The 11209-nt window shown below is 37.6% G+C and overlaps 1 protein-coding gene across 1 annotated transcript in view; it reads left to right on the forward strand.

The window, feature by feature from the left end:
• Positions 1–6019, forward strand: part of LOC136247837 (leucine-rich repeat serine/threonine-protein kinase 1-like) — a 28972-nt gene extending 22953 nt beyond the window's left edge. The window contains exons 11-18 of the mRNA XM_066039659.1: positions 868–1973; positions 3061–3189; positions 3263–3559; positions 3614–3880; positions 3937–4068; positions 4115–4531; positions 4593–5184; positions 5249–6019. Of these exons, the coding sequence (XP_065895731.1) occupies positions 868–1973; positions 3061–3189; positions 3263–3559; positions 3614–3880; positions 3937–4068; positions 4115–4531; positions 4593–5184; positions 5249–5703 (3395 nt within the window). The 3' untranslated portion in view covers positions 5704–6019. The remainder of the gene's footprint in view (positions 1–867; positions 1974–3060; positions 3190–3262; positions 3560–3613; positions 3881–3936; positions 4069–4114; positions 4532–4592; positions 5185–5248) is intronic.
• Positions 6020–11209: the final 5190 nt, after the last annotated feature.

Raw genomic sequence — 11209 nt, forward strand, 5'->3', positions numbered from 1 at the left:
TGCAATGCCATGGCATAATGGTACAAAAAGTTATGAGTGATGGAAGTGTGAAAAAGTAAGCAAAAATCATGTGCCCACATGTCCTATTATTGCAAGCCCGGTCACATTTGTTAAACATTTTCTAATAAGAGCCTGGAATAGCAATTATAAACACCAGACCGGATAGACACTGCCACTGATAGGCTGTTAACTAATATAGCTAACACAAGTAAGCCTAGCTTGTTGCATTCAATGATATGAATTATAAAGTGCTTGCAAGTGTGTGAGTCTGTCAGTTATTTTCATACTAACCATATTATCATCCATGTTTGGACAATGGTGAAATGTAAGCTTTAGCTTATAGCTCAAATGAATGACCCTGAGCAGTCTTAGAAGTGATGCATTAGTATGTGATGGGCCCAGAATTTGTGTCAACACAATGATGTGTGAGAAGTTTGTTTAATCAGTGCATGCATTTCTGCAATTACGCAATTTGAGGTTATTCTCAGGACATTGCATATTGCACCTTTCTCAGCATCTGGGATCACCTACCACTTAAATTTAGAACCCCCTTTTGAAATTCCTGCGTACAATTAGTATTATTAATCAGTCAGTTACTTGGTCAGTCATTCCAAAAGGAAAGAATAAGCTGAAAACCTACAGAATTCATTTCAATAGTACACTTGGGTTGAAATACAGGCCACTGCCTGGTCCCTGGTAAATATTTATGATCAGTACATGTATATTATGACTTGTGATGAGAGCACTTTTTACCTTGAATTATTGATCACTGCTATTGAGTCGGCCTGCCATATTATAGTTGATAGCAGGACACAATTATATGCATAAATTGTTAATTTTTACAATAGCATTCATCGCTTTTCATAGGAACGACTGTTAATGGGGAATTGATTAGTCAGAGTCCATTCTCTGTCCTTGAGCACCTTCAAGCAGGATTACTGATGTTGCTTAAGAAATTTGACTTTGCTATCCCTTGGAATAGCAATTACACACTTGTCTACTGCCTACTTCCTGTGTTCACTACAGATCAGAAGAGGGATAAGCATTTGTATAACAATGCTAGTTCTATAACAGTTACAGATATTTTTCCATCTGCTAGTGAAAGTATTTCAAGAGATTCGTCTTCGAATACAGCAAACTTCCATAATTTACATATTTTGGACTCATTTTCCTTTGAGAATTCAATTGACTTGTCAATACCAAATCAACTAAATCATGCTGAACCTTGTTTGAAAGCTAAAGAGTTAGATCCTGTGTTATTCCCACCTTTGCATCGTATTTGGTTTGCTGCTTTTATACCAGATGGATTTTGGCCCCAGTTGTTTACTAGAATCATTGCAGATGGAGGCATCAATTCTGCATTGTCAGCAATATTACATACTGCCATAGAGAATCAAGAATGTGTTATGAGGCATGCCAGTAGTAGTGTACCTTCTGTGTGGAAATTGTATCAGAAAAGGTGTGAAATTGAATATGATGATATCAAACTGATAGAATTAAAACAAGTTGAAAATATAATAATAAGCAGCAAAGATATCAATAATCTTTCAGATCAGTATGCAAATCAAATTGAATTAAATGTAAATATTCGAAATATTGCTTTAGTGCATAACAGCTATGGCAAAAATCAGTCCAGTGGATCAAAAGCTGTACTGAAGTTAGCAACTCGTATTCTGATTTTCATTGAGCAGCATATCCTGGATATTGGAAGTGAATGGTTTCCTGGGACAATATGTTGTGATCGCAACAAAGAAGTTCTTTCCTATATACCTTGTCCACTATGTTTATCATATGACAACAGCGCTGTACCAGATGTGGACTCTACTCACCAAATTATTTGCTGTAATGGATGCCAAGTGATTTGTTTCAGCTTAAAGAAACTGTTAACAGCTTACGCTATGCCATCTATGAGTATAAATTGTCCTGTACACAGTGAATACAAATTTCCTGTCCATTTGTTAGCACCAGATATGGTAAGCTCTTAGCGTATGATAAGAATTAGGTATTGAAACTTTGTAGCCGGTATTTTTTTTTAAATAAAGAAATAGAATGGAGATAAATGTACAAGTGTAAAGTAAAATTAGAAAATTTACATTTAGTACAGCCATGACTGAAGTAGGGATTAAATGTCGACTCCACAGTATAGCTGCAGGTGTGATAATCTTCCTTTAATGATTTCATTGCTTTTTACATCTATAATGGTATAATCCCTACTCAGATTTAATGTAAAATTTCTCATTTTTCTTTACACTTGTTTATTTTTTTAAATGGCTAATATAATACATTACTGGTGAACCAATGCATACCACATCAATGAAAGAATGACTCCAGGCACACTTATAAAGCACGACTGAACGCATGCCCAGACTACCCTGTCAGTACCGATTACTGAAATATAAAGTAATTGTTTATCAGCTATGTTCAACCTTATAGTGTTAAAAATGAAGAACAATACAAGAAGAGGCTTTACAATTAATCCTGTCACTATATGCAAGTTATGACTGAATGCATTCCCCGACTATCAAGTACTAAAATGCCAAAATGGCCATTGTAGGCTAGTTTCAACTATGTTTCATATGTTATACAGTGTTGAAAATGAAGAACAGTGCAAGAAGCATCTCTACAATCAATCCAATCACACTACGGAAATTAAAGCACCAGAAGTTACGATGTACTACCATCAATCAACACCTATATGTGGTAGTGGAGCGAAAGGAAAAGGAAGTCTAGATGCATGATACATTGTAGCTGCTTAAGTTGGAAAAAAAGGCAAATATTGTGCATCAAACAGCCAAGCCTGTATAGACAAACTATGTGGGTGTTAGTAGCTATAGAAAGTTCAGTTTATTAGCAGTTTTAAAAATCTCACAGAAAATTGTTGGAAGGGTTTGGGGTCACTCTTAAGGCATTTTAATGGGCTTGGTTATTAATACTGCCAAGCTATCATGGGGCTGGTTTTTGAGTGATATTGTTGTGTAAGAATTCTCAGACCTACATACTGTATGATATATTTGCTACCTCTTTGTTCCACTACATTGCTTGACATACCCATTTGTACAGTGTTTTAAAGATTTGGATGAAGAATTTGTTTGTGGTCCAGACATTCCACTGATCATAGATGCAGAGAAGATGTTAGGTAGTGGTGGCTCTGCTATTGTACTAAGAGGAGAAATAAAGATGAGTGACAAGGTTCTTAAATTTACTAAACTTATAACTTAATATACATGTGCTTTTGTTCCATTCTGGTTTAAAATTTATGTAGCGACAACTAGTTGCAGTAAAAGTGTTAGCAGGTGGGCTGGGCCACATAAAGCATCTTGAAGACTTCTTACGCAGTTGCACAGCATCAGTGGAAAATTACAGGGTAATCAGAAAAGAAGTGTTATTTCAGTCTGCGCTACGCCATGATAACTTAACTCAGCTGTGTGGTGTGCGTACCATTCCTTACCTGTTCTTAATGGAGCTAGCTCCTCTTGGGTGCCTAAATTCAATCCTAAAACAGTACCGAGCTGCTAACTCTGTGCTAACACCTACTGTACTACAAGCATCAATGTGTCAGGCATCAATCAACAACTACATATACATAGTTAAATATATTAACTGTATAATCTAGATTGCATCAGCTCTGGCCTTCCTACATGAGCAGCACATAATTTATCGTGATCTGAAATCTGATAATGTTTTGGCATGGAAGTTTCCCATGCCAAATCACCCAAACATTTACCAAGATGTTTTAGTCAAAATAACAGATTATGGAATTAGTACCATTTCCAGTGTTTCACAGGAACTAAAATGTGACTCAATACCAGGAACACAGGGGTTTATAGCCCCAGAAGTGTATGATGCATTTCAAGGACAGCAAGTCTTACAATCTGACAAGGTACAGTATGTACATTTTTAGCTTTATTTACATGTGCATGTGCTTTAATCATACAGATTGATGTATTTTCTTTTGGCATGTTCGTATATGAATTAGTTGCATTGCTGAAGCCATTTGAGTTTAACAGTGAACAACCTACAGAACTGATTTTACGACAACTCAGACCAGAAATTCCAGAAACTGCTAAGGTACATGCAGCAAAATTGCGTGTTGTTATGCACTTGTATTCAATAGGAAAACTTCACTCCATGTCTTATCCATAAAATCATGAAATGTTGTTGGTGTCATGATCCTCGGAAGCGCCCAAGCATGGTACAAGTATTGAAATGGAGTGAATTGCCAGAATTGTGCTTTTTACGTTTTAATTATAACTTGAAGCCAAAAAAATTATCTTGCATATGTCAATGTCTGGTTAAACGTGACAATTTACCAGAATACTCAACCACCAACTTTCCAAACTTGCAGCAAACCTTCCCAAACATCGAGGACTTTCCCCAATTGTTTTTTTCCATAAAATCACAAACTCCACCAGCTGACAGGAAGAATAGCACAGTAAATTATCACACTCAAGTGTGGGTGGCTCAAGATTTTGATGATAGATATTCAGAACTCAAAATTTTCACTTTCAGGTGTAGTGATATTGGCTATAGGGTGAGTGATTCTGAATCCATAATACACGTATAGTTGCATGCATGATGTACATTTTGTGCAGGTACACACTGATATGTCCATAAAGGTAACAGCAATGGCCAATGTTGGTGACTACATGTGGGTCTGCACAGTTGATCACAAGCTGTACATTGTTCATACTGCACAGATGAAAACAATAAGTTGTGTGAGATTAGAAAATTTATTATTAGAAGTAATACAGTTGTTACATGTCCCAGAGTGGCACATGGTACTGGTCCTGTGGGAGTTGTCAGAAATATGGTGTCTGTATGATGAAGTTCCTACTTTAGGAGTGCTTTTGATTGGAAAACTGCAGCTGCACAAAAATAATCCCATAAGCATGCTGTGTAAAATTCAGTTTCTTCAAGCTACAGAGGTTTGGGCAACTAGAAAAGACAAAGAAATTGTAGTCCTTAGACAATCACCAACTGAATGCACTGAAAGTGAAGTTTTAAAATGTTCAATAGCTGAGAAAAAGAAAAGTTATAACTGCAATTTAATTGAAGCACTTACCTTACAAATAGGCCCTGCTAAGAAATCAGCAACACATGTGTGGGTGTCTTTTGAAGGAAGTTCACAATTAGTTTGTTGGAAAGCAGATGATAAAACTCAACTGCAGTCAGTTTCCTTACGAGGTTAGATTGACAAGTATCGTATACATTAAGCCATATAACTGTACATGTGTAATGTATCTTTTAGGTGAAAATGTTCAGGTGACAGCACTACTTGGCCATAAGAATCACTTGTATGTTGGTACCTCTTTGGGGTCTGTTGAAGTATTTGATTCACCAAGTGGCCAGTTCTTGCAACACGTTCAATGGCATGGGAATAAAGTCCAGTCATTGATAGAGCTCCCCCCTGAAATTTGTCAAAGCATATGTGTTGAACAATTCTCTCTAACCTACAAATCTCAATCACGCCGCAATACACTGACTACAGATGCAATCGTACCTCGTAGAAGAGTCTCTCAAGAATCACACAAACAAAGGTGTAGTACACTTGGATCACAACTCAGTTACAAGTCAGGATTAAATTACCCATGCCCTTTGATCGTCAGTTTAGGAAAGGGATTGGCTGAATCTTTAAATTTTAATAATCAAATATCTGAAAGTGATCTTCAGTTTATGACATGGAGTGGTTTGCCACACAGATAAACCTCTACATACAAACACAAATTGCTGTTTACTGCACGCTGAAATATTAGCTAACTTAAGATAATTTTACTGCTGCTGCTGCTTTGGATTCCTCACTAACTTGCAAGTTATGACACTAAGTACTATAAGAGGCTTTTGAAATGTTTCTGTAAGTACATCTATTATGTGGTAGTTTTTTTCTATGCACATTTATGCACTTATAATTTATATTAATAACTTTGATATTAAACAGAGTACTTAAGCTTATTATTTGAATGTAATATTCCATGCCGCAGGAATGTTAAACTATACATGTAACATTGTAACATCAGTGACAATGCGGCCCAGTTTTGTTTGATATTTGCGCTTTGTACAGTAAGCATGCAATTGGAATGCTCTAGTCACATAAAACACAATATAATCTGATATCAATGTATAAAACTAAGTATATACATACAGTCCAATGATGCTATACAAAGAGGCATAAGCTTAATTTTTTATTTGGATCACATCAGACCATTAATAACCAGACATTTAAAACTGCATCTGTTGTTATTACTTGCAGATCCACACCATCTAATGTTCTGTGGGCTGCGGAAAGCAAACCTTGCTCAATCCTGCATGTGACGATGGAATGGTCACCATCACAGATGCAACCTAAATTTAATTCAGTCTCATGCAAAACCTGACTTATAAATACTAATATGAAAGTTGCCGTGGCCAGGAATATATAGCTCTAGCTATACACCCTGTATCTTTAGGTCTAGCTATGATTTAGGCCTGCATCCTGCTCTGAGGACAGGTGCACTATGGTACACTGAAATTTCAAACAAAACTAAAAACATACCCTTATTGACATAATTGTACATGGTTCATTGCTGAGCTGCATTTCCACTAGACTTACTCTATTATGTCCTGGTTACCATATGCAAAAAAGGTATTGTGCATGGCCACTGCCAATTGCAGTCATTATTAAAATGCATGTAGCCAGGGCCGCCCATTGGGGAGGGGGGGCAACTGGGGCATTTTGCCCCAGGACCCAGCCTGAAAAGAACCTCAGGGGGCTCCATCAAAGGCCCTTTGAATACCTGCTAAAAAGATCGATATACTCTAATAGAGCAGTCAAGATTTAGATATTCTAATAGAGCATTCATAGTGCTCTTCAGAAAAGCAGTGTAGCAAGCTTATAATATAAATAAGGAGATATAGTTGGTGAGGGGCAGCTATTGTCATTGTCAGCATGTAATGACTTTTTTTGGTCATCAACTTACACTTGTCTGAAGTTGTGATTCAGAGTGGAACCATTCTTTCTCCTGGGACCACATTTTAACTCTTTGCCCTGGGCCTCTTAATTTCTCTGGGAGGCTCTACATATAGCTAATGCAGGATTACTGACTACGTGTGATAATTTCCAGAATCTTTCCTAAAATGAAAAGGTCTGAGTATAAGTTATAAAAGTTCCTAGCACTCATCTCTGATTATCTGTGAGACGCATGTACGCAGAACAAGTAAATCATAGCTACATATAATTATTATAAGTTTTCAAACAACATAGACTTAGCTATTTAGTACTCAACACATTTTAGCTAATTGATAATGAATGCTGTGTTTACTCAGTTGAGTATTTGAGTGAAAAATGTTAAATGCTAAGAGTGTAAGGGCATAGCATGTTAGAGAGAGGTACGTACATTGATTCTGCAGATCTGAAATTTTTAAAGCAAGCAAGCAGTATTCTAGTATATCATGATTTCTGTTGCTCTCCCAACTAACAATAACATCTCCAAGTAGCACAATTAACCCCTCATCCCTCTGCACAATCTCATTTGAGAGTGGCATGCTCCTACAGTACTTGTACAACTGCACCTGCTAAATAGTAGGACCAAATGATTCATCACTGATTATGATGTTGTACTGTTGACTGTTCTCCTATTATTGGCACAGTGTTTGGTTCTCTCCTCTCCCAGCTTGACTATAGCCACTTCTACCAGTTTGTTGGTCACCACACGCACACACGCACGCACACACACACCTACTACATACATACATTGCATATAAGTTATGAAGCATAGGATGACACTTCTTCCTTCAATTACTGGAGAAATTGTTCCTTCAAATTAGGTAATAGTTCCTCATTGTAAGACACTTGATCATTCTGACTCATTATAGCTAAAGTAGAAGAAATTTTCTAATTGTTGCATCCCAACGTGTATGTACTACAAGGGAGGGGGTAGTGGTGGCCAAAGGACTATTCCATAGTTGTAAACAGTGATGCATGGAGCTACTGTATAGTATGTATATGTTGTTTCTCCTGAAAAAAAAATCCACTTTTCTCTTTAGCTATAAGTTTTCTCACGGCTCAGCTCAACTTGTACATACTATAGCTGTAAAAGGAGATGCTGAAATGGCACAATCTTGCATCAATGAATAGTCAAGCACACATATTCTCAGTTATATCTGACTATAGAGAACAACAATTCTACCTTTCTCACTACTATTGTTACTGCATAGAGTACATACACAAATATTAATATCTATCCCACCGCAAATATCAAAATCAGTATATCATTATGCAATACATCCGGAGACAAATAATTTTCTAATGGTGTTTACTCTAGATTGCAAGGATAGCTTCAACAGAGAACATGACATCGAAATGGTAGGAATTTAGTCATCACATGTACAGTGACTACAACCAAGGATCAATATAACTATATATGTGACCCAGTCGGGGAAAACAGGTCTTATTCCCCATGTCAGCAGATTTGATTTTTCACCAAGAACACAAAGCAAACTATCCAATTTCATAATCAAAATCAGCTAGACTTGAGTGGTTTGATTTTTCTGGTTGCTTTTCCCAAGCCCAGTGGAGATCAGTATGTGCAATGTGGGACATAAATGGAGCTCTGGTCAGCCTGAGGGTGGCTGTACAGCTCCATGGTGTTGAATAAAGACCTGTTCTGTAATTTTTTTTCATTTAAGCCACCTGAATTGCCCATGACGTGGCTTAATTCATTTCTACACCTTCCTTTTCAAAATTTAAACAGCCTCTTTCCCGTCTTCTGGGCTCCCCTTTTGGAACTTACCTGATACAGCCAACCTTAAATATCTAAAATGGCGGGACACTTAGCTGCTGGCTACTTGAACAGTGGATGTTCTGGAAGGTAGGGAGTTGGTGTAAAACGTGTGAAAATTGGTGTACGTAGCTTCAACCATTGGCAAGCTACAACACACTAAACACTTTATACCAGCATTTCTTGATACTTTTAAATAGACGATAAGACCCTTTTCCCAGACTGGGTCACATATATCAATACCACACCCATGGTAAGCTTTCTTTAGCCTTTCACAATGAAGGACTTCTTGCATAGATGAACTAGCTATAGGAGAGATAGTTATTATGTAGTGTTAATATAGTATTATATTTCTTTAGCAAGTGGCATTTTATTCAAAGTGTTTTGGAAACAACATTTATATAGCATCATTCCAGTTAATGAAAAAGTGGCAGCTAGTCATGAGTCAATTAATAACATATTATGTAGCTTTTGCACCTATCAATTAAAGCTAAGTTACAACTATGCCAACTTTACATTGTGCTTAAGATGTGGGGAATTACAAAATGACAAATATCCTACTCCTGGGGACTTCTTCAAGTTACAAACCCAATGGGTCAGGGTTTGCTAACAATACCACAATGACCCCATCCAATCCCACGAACAACTTTATGTGACAACTCTGCCTGACATCAGCTTATATTTTAAGGAATAGAAAAGATATCTAAAAATATAATAATGTGCAATAATGCAAACGTCTTACTTGAGGAATAATTGCTACAAACCATGCCATCATATTTCTCTGCACGTAAGAAAAAAAACACAGTAGAAGGAAAAATCAGTCTGATGAGGGATCATATCCATAAAATGTACTGAAACAAGGGATGTCCCCTACACCAGCAGGTATACTATTGGACATTCAATCCCAAAAAGTAATGAAACAAGGAATGTCACTTACACCTGTAGATGTATAATAGTGGAGATTTTATACCTAATTCCTAGGGACTAAAAGTCCAACAGTATACCTACAGGTGTACATCCCATGTTTCCCTACTTTTTATGGCTATCATCCCAAATCAAACTAAAAATTCCTAATTTTGCTCTGTTTACTTTTTTAATAACATAACATAGTTGTGACTAATGAGCCTGCACATACAACATCAAAAGGAAGAATGATGCCAAGGATGCCATAAATTTTTTTTGCATCTGAACGAGCCAGATCCATCAATTACTGCTGAAAACTGAATGCACCCTTGGTCTCAGCTATGTTCAGTCAATTTCACAGTATTACAATTTGCAAATGAGTGAAGGACCTTTGCAATCAATCCGTCATGACAGAAAACTCGGATGATTCCTGTTATGTAGGGAAGTTATCATGATACATACTGCTAATTGACATCAGCAAAGAAAAATGACGGAAGGGGTTTGGGGATAAAGGAGGACACAGGTAAGTCTATGAAGCATGCATTGTACATACTGCAAATTCCGAAAGGCACCAGTCAGGCTGAAGCAGCATCTAGCAATAAAAAAATTTAAAATCAGGCCTGTAGTCTTAGCGGTTTTTAGTCTTAGCGGTTTTTGATTATGCTTAAGTGTCTGAAGGCACCAAGGTTGGCTGATTACAAAATTGTGCTAAATAAAAATTAAAATTTTACAGCAACTTGTTTTTGGCTGCTTTGTAGACACTGTTGGGCTTGCTTATTCCTTACCTACACTGCCAAGGTGCCATGTAGGTATTGAGAGGCTGGTTTGGGGTGACATTTTTAAGCCAGAAAAGCCCAAATATATAGTACTACCATACTGTATAATTATGATCCTCCAAGGCACACAACCACAGCAAAGCAATTCAGAGGTGGTCATGGATAAAGTTGCCAAGGGGTGATGCACTGAGAAATCCACATTGAGCTATACATGATCAATATTGTTTTTGTGGTCAATCAACAGTTAATTGACTGCTGACAGACTATTTACACACGCATAGCTATATGTGGGGAGACCCCTTTCCCTTGCTTTTCCCCTTGAGTCAGGTACGAGGTGCTGGCACGTCGAGACCTCGGTGATACCACTGCCATGTCGAATTACCTTTGACGTTTTGACGTCCATGTGGATGGACTGGAGAACTCTATCCAACACGATGCTGTTACTTCCAGTAACTGCGTGAAGCTCGCTGCTCTTCCTTCCTTTAACTCCTCCATCACAAACTCGAGTAAACATCGTGACCTTTCCTCTCTAGTCGCGTCGTTCTTGATGACAACACGGGATAGAGTCCTTGTCTTTTATCAGTGGGACTAGTGTATCGATGGGTACAACAAGTAACAGTTTTCGATAGGGTAGCGTTAGGTACAGGCCGAATGCTGCATACCGTAAATCATTATTAGCACGAACTTATTACAATTGCTTCTTACAGGCGCTTGCCACCCCCCATGCAGGGCGCTTGTACGTAAACCTCGTGGTGAGTTCAGTGGTTAGCTCGGATT

Source organism: Dysidea avara, chromosome 2 (genome assembly GCF_963678975.1).
Source record: "Dysidea avara chromosome 2, odDysAvar1.4, whole genome shotgun sequence".
Taxonomy (NCBI): domain Eukaryota; kingdom Metazoa; phylum Porifera; class Demospongiae; order Dictyoceratida; family Dysideidae; genus Dysidea; species Dysidea avara.